General features: G+C 43.8%; 1 protein-coding gene across 5 annotated transcripts in view; it reads right to left on the bottom strand.

The window, feature by feature from the left end:
• Nucleotides 1-649: 649 nt before the first annotated feature.
• ATL2 (atlastin GTPase 2) overlaps nucleotides 650-16,396 on the bottom strand; it is a 38,992-nt gene continuing 23,245 nt past the window's right edge. For 3 of the 5 annotated variants that reach the window (XM_063391684.1, XM_063391682.1, XM_063391687.1), the window contains 11 exons: nucleotides 15,719-15,853; nucleotides 14,081-14,185; nucleotides 13,283-13,333; nucleotides 10,806-10,862; nucleotides 10,126-10,218; nucleotides 9,723-9,861; nucleotides 8,786-8,913; nucleotides 6,620-6,676; nucleotides 5,799-5,870; nucleotides 3,713-4,144; nucleotides 650-1,855 (listed from right to left, as the gene is read on the bottom strand). In XM_063391684.1, the coding sequence (XP_063247754.1) occupies nucleotides 1,736-1,855; nucleotides 3,713-4,144; nucleotides 5,799-5,870; nucleotides 6,620-6,676; nucleotides 8,786-8,913; nucleotides 9,723-9,861; nucleotides 10,126-10,218; nucleotides 10,806-10,862; nucleotides 13,283-13,333; nucleotides 14,081-14,185; nucleotides 15,719-15,853 (1,389 nt within the window). In that variant the 3' untranslated portion in view covers nucleotides 650-1,735. Of the gene's footprint in view, nucleotides 2,376-3,712; nucleotides 4,145-5,798; nucleotides 5,871-6,619; nucleotides 6,677-8,785; nucleotides 8,914-9,722; nucleotides 9,862-10,125; nucleotides 10,219-10,805; nucleotides 10,863-13,282; nucleotides 13,334-14,080; nucleotides 14,186-15,718; nucleotides 15,854-16,396 lie in introns of all 5 variants that reach the window. The other 2 variants (XM_063391686.1, XM_063391685.1) reach the window with 2 other exon arrangements.

Below are 16,396 nucleotides of genomic sequence, written 5' to 3'. Positions count from 1 at the left end.
TTGAATAACAGTATTTAATCTGTACAGGTTGAGATATCATAAAATGCGACATTCCTACCTCATCTTTAGCATCTTTCCCCTGGAGCTGAGCCCTTGCCTGCAGAGGGCAGGTAACCACCACTCCCCAGCAGTTCTTTGCCGTGCAAGAGTCACAGTGCAATTGCTTTAGTCCTAGACAGATGATTTCCCTCACTCGGGAGAGGGGAGATGTTAAAGCTCAAATGTTGATGGGAATTGTTACCATTTAGGAATGCAAAAACCAGCTATTGCACACAGCCATTTCCAGCTGCAACTACAGCAGTTCATGATTCAGCTGCCTTGACACTCCGCACAGCTGATACCGCTTCAGCCAGGAATGAAAGTCAAGCAGTAACAAGATTTGAGGGGGATACAATTGTTGGAATCTGACAAGCAACTCCACAAGGCAAAAGCGTGCTTAAGAACAGCAGCAGGTTTTCCAATACAGGGAGGGGGTATGAGCTGGACAGAGGTCACCTTCCAGAGACAAGCGTGAGAGGAACATCGGCTTCAATAGAAAGCTATGAAGTACAATAGAACAAATCTGTTCATATAATTGTCAGGATAAGTATTTGACATAGTTTATGTAGTAGAATACAATACTTGAACATCTTTTAAAAATAAGCACGGATTTCATTTCATATATACACAACTGATTTTAATCATGTACTGAAAATAAATTACAGGAAATAACTTTAAAATGCAACAGAAGACAAGAGTTTCACAACAAACATTCCCATTGATTTTCCCAAGGGGGTGAGAGATTGCAGTGCTCAAGGCAGGTAAATATCACAAATATATCAAAAAACTTCAAATTGTTGATGCATTCACACATTTACATGAGCCACAAACATTCCTTTACAGGAACTGCACTTAGCTACCACAGAACCAGGTTTTGCCATAAACTACAAAACTTTGATACAAAATCGTATTTATATATTTATATTTCATATACATGCCCTATCTGTGATTTCTTAAAAAATAAAAACTAAACACACTGTACAGACAATCCTAACTCATTGCTTGGTAGCTGTAGGCAACATTTTTGGATGGAATTTCTTCCCCAGTAGAATTAATGGCAATATTATATACATGAAGGCTAAACTGCAGAAAAGGACAGCTCAGTTCCGATATGCACCTCCCTCGGGACCAGGTCTGCGAGTTGAAGGCGAGACACCCTCTGTGCTGAGCCACTGCCTCCCTGACACCCCAGTTCTGCGTGAGGAACCAGCACATGCATCTGTGTAACACTGGTAAAAGGCAAGAAAGCAAGAGACTGTAATGGAGTGGCTGCTCCCATGGCTCCGCTGGAGCTGGCGAGGGCGGCGCCGAGCTGGGGACACGGGGTTGGTGGTGACACTTCCCTGAAGTCAGCTCCCGCAGGGGACAGGCTCCCCCTGTAAGCCAGAGCCCGCAGGGACTCACAGCGCTGGGGGAGCTCCCCCTCCCTCCTCCAAACACGGGGCACCAGGACTAGGGAAAACTGAGCTCCTCCCTCCCACCCCAGCGGGCTCCATGGCACCAGTTGGAGAAGCTGAGCACTGACAAACTTAACTCTTCCCCGGTGATGGCAGCAATCTGTGAAGCCGATCACACTAAACTACTTCTACAGTTGATTGTAAACTTTGGTTTATTTTTATTTATTTTTTTTTATTATTGAGTTCTCATGGTACAGCAAGCATGTCTAGGATGAGAGGGCAGAGTTGAAGAGGAGACGTCAGTCTGTCTTTAGTCTGGCATGATGAGCCACCTGCTCGGTCAGGCCTGCTTTGATAGAGTTTTTTACAGACTGCCTCATATGATCCTCCATCAAATTATCACTCATGGGCTTCAACACCTGTGGAATGAGAAATGTGCAAAAGAAACAAGAAAATGAGGTAACCAAGGAAAATAAGATATAAAATCATATAAAGAGATGAGACTTGAAATCATGAAAAAACTTAGAATGATGAAGTCTGACACAAAGTGGCATGAACTGAAAGAGAAATGAATTTTGCTGCTAGAGTAATGAGGTTAAAGCAGTCACATGCTATGGACACAAGTGATACCCCTCCTACACAGCAGTATTTCACTGAATTCAAACCACTTTACAGTTCCTAGAAGATGGATGTGCAATTCCATACCCCATATGCAGCATCAGTCTGGTATGGTTACAGCATTTATGCAGACCGGCCCAGACGGTCCAGCTTATTGTCCTATATGTGTAAGTGTGAACACTTCAGATACAGAAAGAAAGTTAAAAATACTGGCTAGTTTTTCTTCTTGTTATTGTTGGATGAGAGTCGCTGTCGCGGCACTGATGTAAGAGCACGACGAACCGTTCGGCGTCTAAGGACTTCAAAGAGTTTGGAAAACACCTAAAACACGAATTCAGCTGTTAGGAAAAAGGGCTCTCACAACACGGCAGAAACTCAATCAAGATCAGAAAAAAAAAAAAACCTGATTGCCAGTAACTTCTCACCTTCCTGGGATTCCTCTGAAGCAAGGAGGGAAAAGAAAGGCAGAGATTCAGAAAAATCAACAGCAAGCATGATTATTTAATCAGAGTGACTCAGACAGGACTTGCAGTGCTTTGCATATTACTGCTGATGTGCACATCTAACAGCACCACTGCTGAGGTCTTTTGGAGACCACCTTCCTCCAGCATAAGCCAAGTTCTCCCCCTTCCAGGAAAGGCAGCAGCCCAAGCAAGCCTGGTGTGCTTGGGGTATCCTGCAGCAGCTCCAGTACTACTGGAGAGCCTCAATTTTCATCACTAGCGAGTGGTGCTAACTCAAGATTTAGTTAATGATTTATTTACTGACGCTCATTTCCCTGTTTCTAAAAATGCACCTTTTCTGCTCCAGTGTAACTCAAACCCTGACTGGGAGCCTCAGCAGGCTGCTCAGCTAGGCCTAGTGTACTGCCAGTGCCTGGGACACAGGAATTTTCCAGCTGTGGGAGCGAGCATCTGTGCAGAAGGCTCCAGTTAGTTACCTGCTCGTGCCTCACAGGACACACTTTAATGTCACCCCAGATAAACTCAGGGCACCCTTTATTTCCAGTAACAACAGCAAGAGTTTCCCTTCTGCTGCACTGGACAGAGCTACTCAGAATGCTCCAAAAGTTACTACTCAGGAATTCTCTACATTGGCTTTACTGGCACAGTTTTGTCAACTGAGTTCAGGCAGCAAAATCTCTATGCAGAAAGTTTTCTCCTCCAGCTCTGTTGTCCTTGCACTCACATCTTTCCTTTCAGGAATTTGAGTATTCCTTGCAAACAGCAGTTGCACCCACTGAAACTGTCACAGACAGCACAAGTCCCCTGATGGAAGAAACCTGCTGTGCACCCTCTGGTAGCAGCTGCTGAAAGCCGTCACCCAGACAGTTCTCTTCAAGGACTAATAATTCCTTGCTCTGAATAAGGAAAATGTTTTGAAGAGTCCCTCCACTCTTTACCATCAAAGGACTTACTAGGTAACCTTCTGCACCTTAAGTAGCATTTCTTTGATAATATCCTAAGCTTATTTAACATTCCTTGTGTGCAGCATCTGTTCCTGAAGAGAGCAGTCATGCTACTGAGCAGATTTTCCCTTTGGCAGCACTAGCATTCTCCATTAGGTCTAGACCAGCTTTTCCCTCTCAGCACTGAACAGAAACTGTTTGATGTGTCTGCTCAAGACAGCAAGATTTTGCAATAAAAACAGATACCAACCTGTTCCCATATAGCTTCAGCGATCTGATCAATGGCTGTTCCAACTTCTCTGAATTCCCCAGAGTACTTAACGTATGCCCAAGTACACAAGGATATAAGAGCCATCCCCAGCACGAGATTACACAGGGCAGCTATGGAGTTCATGCCAAGGAACCCAGTCAGTCCTGAGGTTATGTACATGGCAAACATGACTGCAAACAGAGTGGCGGGGGTACGAGCAGCATAGAAGATGTTTTTGCCATCGTTGTGCTTGACAAAGTTTGCATAGATCTCGTCGATTTCCACTTCCAGTTGCTCCTGGTAGCGCCGGCAGAACTCGTCCCCTCCCATCTTCTTGACGGAGCGGAACTGCCGGATGGCGCTCTCGCGGAAATCCCGGTGCTTCTGCTCCAGGTCCGACGGGGCAATGTAAGGCTTATCTCCCCCACACACCTGTGGGAGAACCACAGCACAGTCACACCGAGCGCTGCCCCTCGCTGCCTCCTCCCCTGCAGCTCCGGGGCTCTCCAAGCTGCAGGTGTTCTGTGTTCTGGATCCCGCCAGGGCAGGAGCCTCACCTGTCCAACCACGCACACCCACAGCACAGGACTGAACTCACACTGCCACTGCTCTCTCCAGGCAAGCCCAGCAGGACAGGACCACAGCCACGTGCACAGCCCTGCTTCTTCTCTCCACATCCACCGAAACTCCCTGCAAAACGCCTGCCCGTCTCATCCTTCAGAACAGTTTTGTCACATTGCCCAGAGCACGTTAAACACCAGGAGCTGCTGAGGGATCGAGAGGCCGCCACACAAAGAACTGCCACTGTTTTCTCACACTCTGTCACACTGCACCTGTTGTTCCTCACACTTCAGGTCATTAGGGGGACAATTTTAGTTATACACACTCAGCAAAGGAGGGCTTTGGTTCAGGAGGACAACTCAGAAGCTGCAGCAAGAACTACCTTTACATAATCGAGTTTTAAATCCAAAGAGTTCCCACTTTTGTTCTTAAAAATAGAAGTTTCAGAGCTGTGTCAGATCAAGAACATCATATGAGACACCTGGATGAAAAACTATTCCATAATTTGTGCATATCTCTACAGTGATATAAAAATATACAGTACTGGGGAACATTACTATGGAAACAAATTCTGTGTAAAAGAACATCTGTTTCTGTTTATTCTGTGCTCCAAGTTAGAAACCTTACAGCTACAGTATCTCAACAACCATTGAAGATTCAAGTTTGGAAGGCAGACTTGGCACTCATTATAAACAACACATTTACTATTTCAAGACATTTTCCAAAATAGAAATAGAGGAGTTCCCTTAAACCAGCAGAACATTCTCCAAACAGCCTGCTAACAAATGGAACTGGCTTGTCTGCCACTAGCATTAGGTCTTACTTTAACTTCAAAACAGGAAGCTACTTCAGCAATTAAGACCACAATTAGCCTAATTAACGGGGAGGTATGTTTGTAGAATGTTCTCACACCTACTGGTCTTTCTGGTTGTACAGTTTCACAATAAGCACACTCCTGTTAAGCTTTACGAGATATATAATGGTTTTCAGAATTTCCTATGATAAAACCTTGCATACTACTACATTAAAGTATGAAATCCATCCAGAATTGTGTAAGATCCCTATCTCCAAGAGAAGAAGCAAGTGGGAAATTACATACATGGGTTTTTCAAAGTAATTCTTGTATTCCAAGGGGTTTCTTTCAGTTTTTGAATCACTTCAATCCTTGCATTTCACAGCTACTGAATGGCCACAACTCAGAAGCACGAGACTACAGACCCAGAACTCCACCACTGTGCAACCCTGACACAACAGATGCCTGCTCACCTGCTGGTGCATTTCATGTCACGGGATTTTGGGATGCCTGGCAAGAGCTGTAGAGGGATCTGACATGTGGGAATCCTGCAAACACACCCATCTTCATCCCTCCCCAGCATCACACACCCAAGCTCAGAGCAGGGTGCACAAACACAAGTGCTGGCCCCGAGTTACCTTCCCCCACTGAAGTGCTCACACACAGAGGACAACTTGGAAGCTGAAGGGCTGCATTTGCATGCAGCTGTCTAGCAAGGTTGTGCCAGCATACCTGCTCCATGCCTTTGCTGTACATGTCTTTAGCTCCTGCCACAGCAGCAAGATTGTTCGCCTCAGCTGTTGCCTAGAAAACACGGAGCAATCCTGTGTCATTCCCAGCATTCCCAGGTTTTACTCAGCATTACACTCCAAACATACCCCAAAACCTTCAGAGCTCCTGGTGGCCAGGAAAAGGCCACACAAAAACAAGTGAAGTTTAACAAATACGTTAAAGCATACTGCTGTCTTTCTTCAGCTGTCTAACACAGCTGCAAAGAAATCTTAGCGTGCTTGTACAGGCTTTTCATCATGAGCAATCTCTTCTGAATGCTCTCCTGGTAACAAGCACGTAAGGGTCACTAAACTATTGTGTTTTAACCCTGGTAGTGGATTACTTCCACTACCTGAGAGGAAAGAAGGAAGCTGGTATTATTTCTGAGTTACAGATGTAGTTTTGGTGTCAATCACAATTGTCAAGTTTGTTAAGAATTTAAGACTTATTTTCTACCTGTGTCATGTCAGGGACAATTACTGCAGTTAAAGCTGCAAGATGTCATTTTCTGGATCTCACAGCCAAAGAGCAAGTTATAGAAAACTCATGCTTAGAGAGTAAAGCAGCTGAAAAACCCAACCAACCCAACAGAGCCCTGCTCCATTTGGTTAAAGAAACTGAGGGAAAAGCACCCCACCATCACAGTTCAGGTGGCCTTCAAAGCACACAGACCCTTTAAGCTGTGTGTGGGAACTTCAGGCCCACAGCAGTCATGATTCTACAGTTGCAAAGAACTTATAAAGCACGCATCATCTAATCAGATTTGAAAGAAAGTAAAATACCTGCAGCATAGATTTCGGGTGAGGTAGCTCCTCTCCTTGATAGATTTTAATGTAAGCCTAAATGGGAAGAAAAAAAAGGTTTATTTTTCTAAACATCTATGTTTAACGAGAATAAGAAATGAGGATGATACAAAGACATCAGATTATTTCTTTGTAGTAGTGTTAAATACTAAATGAAGCAATTTTCTTCATAAAAGTCTGGCATTTTTTTCACCTTTTCTTTCCTATGCCTGACTGGGTCCCAGCAGGGCAGCAGAGCACCCTGAGGAGACACCACCACTGTCTCAAGAAGTGACAGGTTTGACAGCAGGTTTCTGCTCCCTCAAATACATAAGGTCTTTGCTAAACAGGGAATCTTCATCCATAGCAAAAGAGTGGAGATTACTATCCCAGCTTTCTGGCAAGAGGTCTGCCCAAACATAGCCCAGTGCTGAGAGAACCAATACTTACATTTCCCCACATGCCCTCATCTACTGAAGTGTAGGAGGGAAAAAACCAGATCAAGGCACTTAATGCAGACAGAGCTGAGGAGACAAAACACTTCCAGAAGCTAAGCAGCAGCCTGTCCCAGTGTGCCCCACCCCACTTATCCTCAGGTGTCCTTTCTGTCCCCAGGGTCCCAGAAGAGAACACACTGCATTTCTTGTGCAGCCCACAGGCTGGCCTGTGGCACAGCTCCTGGGGACAGTTGAGTGGGGCACAGCAGGCAGCAGCAGCCACTCCAGTGCTTTGGACAAGCTGGGCAAGTTACACCAGCAAGGCCACCCTCAGACCCTTCAGGGAGGGTCTATCTTCACTCCCTTCACACCACTGCTGCCTTCCTGAGCATTTTTTGCTCCAAGGGAGGAGAGAACAAGGTTATCAGGGTCCCCATGTACTCACTGCTCTAGGTTGTAGAACAACCTACAAAAACATATAGAGTTATACAGGACTCTGTTCCCTTGACACCCTCCTTGCTTCTGTAGCTATTTCCTCCAAGTAAAAGCCCCACAGTTTCAACTCAGGCCTCACAATCTCAGCTTCAGATGCACAGTCCCAAGGGAGCAGTCCTCTTTAGTTACATAAGCAAGGCATTTTCTGCAGCACCCCACAGCACTGCTCCCCGACTGCATACAGGATGTGAATCAGCTTTCCAGTACAGGCTTTACACTTGGGTTTTTAGGATTAAGTTCTTTCTAAACTGCTGCTGAACATTCACTCTCTGCACTGTACCTGAGTGGGTTCTACTCAAGAAAAACTGGAACAAAAAGCAGTGTGCAACCACGTAAACAGAGACTGAACCTCTGAGCTCCCGTGTTGATTTTACACTTGTCAGAAGAGCCACCACTTCTGCTCCCCATACCACGTCTTTCCTTTAAAAAAGTTACTTTGTCTTACAAGAGAAGCTGAACTAGCTCTGGTCTCCAATTCCTTCATTGCACAGTTTGTTTCTTACCATCGGCCTAACTTCTCTACTGCAAAAGTAGCGATGCAAAATTCCTGTCTTTAGGAGACAGTGGCATCATTCTTATCAAGCCAACTGTCTAAGCCATTGCAATTAAAAAAAAAAAAAAAGCTACACACACCAGACCAATCCCTGGTGATGCAGAGATTAAGTTATCACATTTCTGCTGGTGTCACCATGATACCAAAAAAGCTCAAGACTAACAGCTGTGAGTATCATACATAAATATTTCAGAGTATAGTGGTGCTCCACATGCAAGTGTTTAGAAAACACCTTCCCTGCATGTTAAAAATCCAGAGGGGAGTACCTGAAATTTTCATTGCATACCTAGCAGTTTAAGAGCTGTTTTTGTACCTGTAAAATCGACATTAGACTGACTTTAATTAAAAATAACCAAATAACCAAAACAAACAAACAAACCACCCCTCCACAACTGGGATTTCAAAGTGGGGAAAAAAAATCTAATAAAGCTTGAGCTATTTCAGCCTATTCACAGACAGGAAAATAAAAGCCACCAACCCACAAATTTTGCCAACAGTAGCTTGCAAACAGCTGTACTGTTAGGAAGTAGTGTGCCAGTTCTGGAAAGTCAGAGCAATATAAGTGAGCTGATCAGTGAGTGTCAGCCTAGATATCTTATCTTCTCTGGGAACAACATGGCCTAAAATTAGAATACTGTCTTTTAAGCTATTAACAGAAATAATTAGTATGAGTTTGCTTACCTTGAAGTATTCTACAAGATCTCTACAGGTCACCTTGGATCCACTAATCTCTTTTTCTACCAAGTTTTCAGGGGCAAGCAGTAACGGTATCAAATTCCGCAGTTCATTCTTAAAATCCTCATCTATATCTAGCAAAATTCAATCAATTCCAGGAAAAAAATGGTTAGTTTTCAATCTTGCATCTCCTGAAGGAACACTGATAGCCCCACGATCCTTCTAAATCCACAGTGTCACAACTCTGAACTGCACTTTTAAGGTATTTAAAGGCTTACATTTATAATATAGCTTTAGTAAATTCTACCTTCTCTTAATCTACCACCCTTAACTTCAGACTGGGAGAACAAGGTTCCACGGTCCTTTCAATACTTGAAATGCATTTCCCCAGTTACACCGCTGAGGAGTGTGCCCTCAGCACAGCAGGGGCTGGCATCCCACCACTGCACCTCACTTCTCCAGCCTTTGCCATTCCCTGCATTCCCCCTGCAGGGAGGAATCCTGACTGCCTCTCATTCTGCAGTAGCACAACCCTGTGGCTTTTATTTCAGCCACTTCAGAGCTGACCTGTGTTCAGCAAGTTCTTAGAGAAAAGCCTTTCCAGAAAGTCAAGTCTTTAATCTTGGGAATTCTGCCTCCTGGAGCCCTTAGTTATCTTCGGAATCTCTATTTAATGACCTGTAAGCATGTCTCAAGTTATCAGATTACAATGAACAGCTAGACACAAAGATATCCATTCCCTCTGCCTGCTTAATTCCTCTGCTTTTAAACTACCAAAAAGAGCACACAATGCACATTTCTAAATTCTGCAGTTCCACCTTTTAGCCTTATATTTTCCAGTCAGGCATTTCAATAGCTAAGCACTACAGTGCTTGACTTCCACCATAGAAGAAAACAAACTCAGGGATCTGAACCAAGAAACACAAAATGAAAAGCTTCCTACCATTCAATCTCCCATCAAAATTTGGATTTGTTGCAACTTTAAGACCAGGGTGGGGCAACAGGAAACACCCAAGATTACTGAAACAGGAGTGAATATGCTTCCTTACATTCTGTAGCTCTTCGTGTTGGTTTTGCTTTACCTAAAGGAGAAAAAAAAAAGGCAGTAAGAACTGCTACCAGTTTTACAGCACTGCAATCAAGATTAACCATCATCTTAAAAGCAGTAAGAGCACAAAAGTGTCTTTAAGTTTTTATTCTTGAACCTAATAATGTCAACTTTTCCTATGAGTGGAAGCTCCACAAATGTATTTTATTAGCACAAGGAGCCAGCTCATGATGCATCATCGCCTTGACAGCAAGGTGTCACTTAGGAGATCAGAACAGGACTACTGAGGATAACTTACCTGCAATCTTTTCTCTAGGAACTTTTTTCCTCCTTCCAAGCCATATGCATGTTCATAAGGGTAACTCCAATCTCTAATTAAGAACATTAGTGTCTGCAACAGGAAGAACAACAGCAGTGAATGGTTTGCATCATTCCTAAGACTGAAAATTCTATCACATGAGTGATTATTTTAAGTATTTGGCTGCTCTAAAACTATAATATATTACAGATTACAAGCAAGGATACTATGAAGTTTTTTGGTCTATCTGGCTGCTCTAAATGAAGCACTCTTGTAGTTCTGTGGTGCAAGTGTTTGCTTGTTTAAAAAACCAATTAAACAACAAACCCACCACCAAACAGGACCTTGTCTCAAAACCATCTCCCACCAGCAAAGACCAAGCATATCTCAGAAAAATAAACAAGAAGGCAGCACAAAATTTTTCTCCTTAACACCCGCACATCACTTGACATTTTGATTCCTTTTATGCCTTATAACTCAAGCACAAAGCTATACTTGTCCAAAATGTGATCCTCTTCAGCATTTTTCCACTGGGCTTTTGCAAAGCCATATGGAAACAGTGAAGGAAAATTAGTCTTGCAAAGAACTGGTTACCTTCAGCCCAACTAATTTCTCTTCAGAAATTATCCTCAGCTCATTTTCTACACATTCCACTGCTTAAATCCATTTAACACAGTTACCTGAAACGGCTTTTGGTAATTTTCTTCCATAGCTAGTCTTCCATATTCTGTAAACAACTGAGAGAAAGAGCAGTGTAAGGGGGTGCCACATAGAAAACACATTTTCCTGCTGTGAAATATTCTATTATGCCACTAAAAAATGAAAGCATTCAATCTTGTATCTGACTATAGGTTGAGAATGGCAAACAAGCCTCAATAATGAGTATACCAACCCCCAGTAAGATTCAGGTAGGAGACAAGATTCCCACAGGCTTCACAGTGCCGTTCCTGAACTGTCACCACCCTGCAGTTTTCAGTGGGAGCCTTGTGGGCTATTCCCAGAGGAAAGCTGGCTGCATTTCTCACCAAGCCAGCCTCCAGCATTGCTTCCCAGGCTCAGGAGGTAAGGCTGTCTAACATTCACCCCTTACTTCCCACAAAAGGTTTATTCCTGGAAATGCCAGGGAACGTGGCTCTGGCCAGTCTAGCAGACATTTAAATACGAGCCAAGTTCAGCAGCTTCTCGGATCTCTGCTTCAGCCCGTGACCTTCACTAATGATTGTTCCTTCCCTGCAGCACAAAGGCAGGTACCAGCTGTCTCCTCTTGCTGTTCCACCACCTTCAGCACCAGCGTTCCGTGCTGCCCTGAGCAGCAGGACCTCCCCCAAGAACAGCAATTAAGGACTGTGCTGCCTGCTTCAGCAGAGCAACTGGGGCAGATCCATGCCACCCTCCTCAGATACTGGAGGGTGAGATGATGGAAGACACCAGAATCTCCAGTACCAGGCAATCATTATCCTGCACTGAACTAACTCCTGGAGAGTCTCAGGTAAATTATGGCTCGAAGGACAGATCCAGTGTTGATCACAAGAGCACCTGGGAACTTACAAGACTAATTTAACCCAACTTCCAAGCCCTTGTCACCCTGAGCAAAAGGAGCTGTGAAGGGGCCAAGCACCCACAAGAGTCTGGTTTCTTTGACCCTAATTCTTTACCTCATTCACTTCCCTGCCCAATGCAAAAGGCAGAGACTAACAGTATTGTTACATCCCCCTGGGGAAATGGTTTCTTCTCCCTCAGGGACCCCTGGAACTCCTGTCATGTAGTCTGACCCTTCCTTCCCCTTCTGACCCCATTGGCTGTGTGCCAGCTTGCCCCTCCCTCAGAAATCCTGAGAAAAAGGGACCCCTGTCCCCCGGGAGCTCTCTCTCTCTCCTGGGACATCAACCTGGAATAAAGGACTTGCAGCTAAAAGGGTAAGAGAGCCTCTTTTGAATCCTTATCCTGTCTTTCTTGATATAATCCTACTAGGCCTGAGAAGGGCTGAGCTAGCTGAGACCCTTTGAGGGAAATAGGTTTTATATCACAGTATTTTACAATTACATAAATTCCCGTTAAAACAGAAATTCAGAATTTCTTTCCCTCCGACCACGATTCCCTGCTGCAACTTTCAATGCATGGGTGTCCCCTACCCAGTGCTTTTATTTATCATCCTTCTCTTCCCTTCCTTCCCTCCCTCAAATCTCACCCTCCAGCAGAACAGAAATAGATCGTTTTATTCAGATTACACCAAGGCTCTTAAAGGACCAAAGTCTCAAGGGAAGCCTGGTTTTCAAATAATTACCTACAGATTTATTTTTTTTGTTTTCAGTGCTTGGTTGGTATTTTTTGGAGGGGGGGTTTGGCCCAGTGATACAACCCTGTTAATAGAGAACAGCTTCATCAGCCCACTTTTAGTTAGTGCTCTTCCACTTCCAGCACTGGCAGCCAGTTGCAGCAGTTGTAGCACTGAAGACACACAGAAGTGTTTTAAGCTGTGACAAGGTCATGGCCTTGGCATTTGGTAAGACACAAGCTATTCTCTAAAGCTACAGGTTTTAAGTTAAGGAGATAAGGTTCTTGCACCATTCACATGAATTCAGAATTCAGGGGCCTTTGACCACGATGTTCCATTAGAGCATAAAAACCCCATGGTGAAGAGAAGACAACAGTCTCCTGCTTTTTTTCTAAGCAGAAATAAAACTGTAGAAGTTTCTCAGCTGAAAAACCAGAGATGGCTTTGGGCAGAAGACTCTTTCTGGCCTGACCCAAACTCCAACAATTCCTTACAAACTGGTTATGAAATAACATCAACTTTCCTATTTTAGGAAAAAAGTGAAACATTGGAATTTCACCATTAATTATTTCCCTACATCATTTTCCTTTCCCATTTTTTCAGGAATTTCAGAACTTGCAATACAGAGAACAGAGTTTAAAAGAATCAGCCAGATTAGAAGCCTGTACTATTTTACCTCTCCATCGGCACAGCAGAAGCATCATGGAGTTAATGCAAACACAGTTTTTACAGACTGTACCAGGTCACATCAGTATCAGGTCAAATTCAGTGTTTGACATGAAGCAGTACACAGCTCCCCAGTCAGTTACACCAATAGTAACTCTAGAACATTGTCAAGGCTATCAGCTCAGAAGCAGTTTAACAAATTCAGCATGTTCCTACCTGCAAATGTTGAAGGTCATCTTCCTGAATATTCTGAGACAAGTTGTATACCTGCAAGAGACAGCCAGAGAACTAGAGTCACATGAAATCATTGTCTTACATTCATATAGTCTCTTTCACACATTATTTTTGCTCCCTCCAGAAAAAGTGTAACCTCCCAAAAGTCAGCAAGTAGAGAGGTGTCAGAGAACACATCTCAAACAGAAGTCACCTCCTTATTCAAAAACGATCCAGCAGAGCCAACTCCACAAGACAGAAGTAGTGCTCTACTTTGTCCTGTTCCTTTTTAGGTTGTGGCATGTCTGAAGAGTCACTTGTCAGCCCTCAGGCAATGCAGAGAAGCAGCCTTCAAAAACCTGCTCACTTTTGGCACTTCTAAGGCACAAGCTTAGGAGTAGTTTTGAGCATAGCACAATTGTCAGGAGTTCAACTGACACTTTAACAGAAGCAGCAATTTTAGGTTTGGCTGATCACAGCATAATGTCACCCCTAACTGTATCTACAGCCCTAAAAAAGATTCTGTAACACATCTGTAAAGAGGCAGTTGCTACTTTGACATCTTGGGGGGATTTCCCAGTTCCCTCAGCAATTTAACTCAGCCTGGCCTTGCATAACCTTGATTCCACTGAGCAGCTTGGGTACTTTAGGTACTACACTGAAAATAAGACAAAGTACGGAATTCTAAATCACAGTGGAGGAAGAGATGCAGGTGAGCTTTTCAGGTGTGGCTCAAGAGACACTCTTGGCATGTTCAGGACAGAGGGTTCTGCCATTACCTGCCTGCAGGGATGTTCTCACCTGCACAGAGCTCGTCATGGTGCTCAGGGCAAAAACCGTCGCACAGTCTTTGATAGTGGATTGGCTATCAAAGGCACCTTGGGTATCCATGAGTAGTACAGCAACCTGCAGAGTTGGAAACAGCAGCACCAGTTAACCACAGCAGGGACCCTTTCACACTGCTCTGCCCAAGCAGGGCGAGTCCCTGCCCCTGTGCCTGCCCATGAGACCTCAGCCAGCGCCCTGCACACACCCACAGCTGAGCAAGCAGCAGCCAGAGGGCCCTGGCATCTGTCCCAGGTCCTTGCCTGGCTACCTTCTCCCACATTCAAAGCCCTCCTTCACTGCAAGAACATCAGCCTCACCTGGAGAGCTAGCACAGTTCATTAGAGATAAGATGGTTCCTTATGAATAAAGATATATCTTAAAATAATTATTTTCAGCAGAAAACAAGATACATGATACTAACTGTCTGCTGGAATGACAAGGTAAGAAGTGATATTAATGAAATAAGTTTATCACTCCAACTCCCATCTTTGGGATCTACAATACTTCCCTTCTCTCTGCCACTGATAAGCAAGGCAAGTGAGTGATTTGTTCCCAAAGCATCAGCAGATTCACACAACATAACTGGTTTTTAAGCAGAGAAATGTTTGGTTAGCTGTGAAATTTGTTAAACACCACTAAGCCACTATTTTTAAAATCCACATCCCACAGATTGGGCATCAGATGTTTCCTCTGCAAATGCAAAGGGTATGAAATTTAAATAACCTAAACCTGATGGTTCAGAACACAAACAGTTCAAGATCACCACCACTATTGTGGAGTAAATATTTATTAATGACATTAACACTTTGTTTCAGCATAAGCACCTCCAAGTAAACTTTGCAGTTAAACTGACTTAGGAGTTTAAAAAGAATCAAGTTAGTACTTTTTTTCCCCACTGTTAGACCTAGTCCTTTTCTATAGACTGGCTGTTACAATCATATGGAAGGACCAGCTCCCAGACACTGAAGTACTTACAGCCCTGCACTACATTTCACTAGAACACAGCTAGAACATATTTTCACCCCAGCATTCATCTGTAGACAGTATTTACAGCCATTATCATTTTACAACGTTCCCAGGATAACCCAGCCATCAGCCTGGATGGGGCAGACTGCCAAAGCAAGGTACTCTCAGAATGAGACTATTGTTAAATTTTTATGCTGGTTTGTAAGACTCAATCTCCACCCTTACACTGATATACAGTTTCCAGATAATTGTCACACAGCTACTCAGTGCAAAGGAAAGCAATGTTCAGTCACCGAAATCCATGACATTAACAGTGTACACAGAGGCAAAAATCCTACTTAAGTTTCAGAATGACAAAAACAGTTCAGGCTGAAAGGGAGCTCTAAAGATCATCTTGTTCCAATCCCTCTGCCAAAGACAGGGACACCTCCCACTAGACCAGGTTGCCTGGAGCCCCACTGAACCTGACCAGGAACACCTCCCAGGATGGGCCACCCACAACCCCTCTGTTTTATTAAAAAAAAAACCAAACCAAAAAACCCAAAACAACCCCATTAAAACCCCCACCCATAACCAAACCAAAAAGCCTACAGCTCCTCCAAGGGAGACCTTGAGTAAATGAAGGTAAGTCAGTCAAGCACCCACCTTTGTTCCGTTAGGTTTATCAATTACAAACACTTCACTCCAAATCTGAATGCCAGTGGTTTCCCGTTCACATCCACCTCTCCATGTAAACCCGGTCAATGGCTCGGTGTTTCCACCTATCCAGGAGGGAGAAGTCTACAAAACAAAAGGAAAAGCTTATGTAAGACCAAGGAGGAGATTGCTATTTCTGTTAACATGCTATGTTTTAGCAGACTTCCACACTCACTGTTTTAACATTTTCCTCAGAACCAGCTGACAGCAGTACACAAAATATTAAAACACAATCCTGCTCTGCTGAGTTTCAAGATCATCCACAAAACAACACCATGGCATTTCAGTGGCTGCAAAACTTTTCAGTCACTAAAGAGTAAATGTGCACAGTTTGAGTCTCAAGCACTTGGAGGTATTGAGAACAGCAGAGTTTTGTCCACCAGTTCCACTCTCACAGTTGAGAAAACTCTGCTCAAACTATTTCAACTCAGGAACAGCTAGACCTCTGCAAGGGACAAAACACCTGATCTTAACTTAAACCTCTCCCAGTTTTCAGATAACAGCTCAAGACGTTTCTTCACATTTCAGAACACAACGTGAGTACCCAGGGACTGTATAGAATAAAAATACTTGAAGCAACTAAATGAAACTGCTTATTTATAAAGGAGGATGGGAAAAAAAGCTGCC

The sequence above is a fragment of the Prinia subflava genome, chromosome 2, assembly GCF_021018805.1.
Source record: "Prinia subflava isolate CZ2003 ecotype Zambia chromosome 2, Cam_Psub_1.2, whole genome shotgun sequence".
NCBI lineage: Eukaryota > Metazoa > Chordata > Aves > Passeriformes > Cisticolidae > Prinia > Prinia subflava.
The sequence above is the reverse complement of the archived record's forward strand: the minus strand, read 5'-3'. Positions and strand labels throughout refer to the sequence as shown.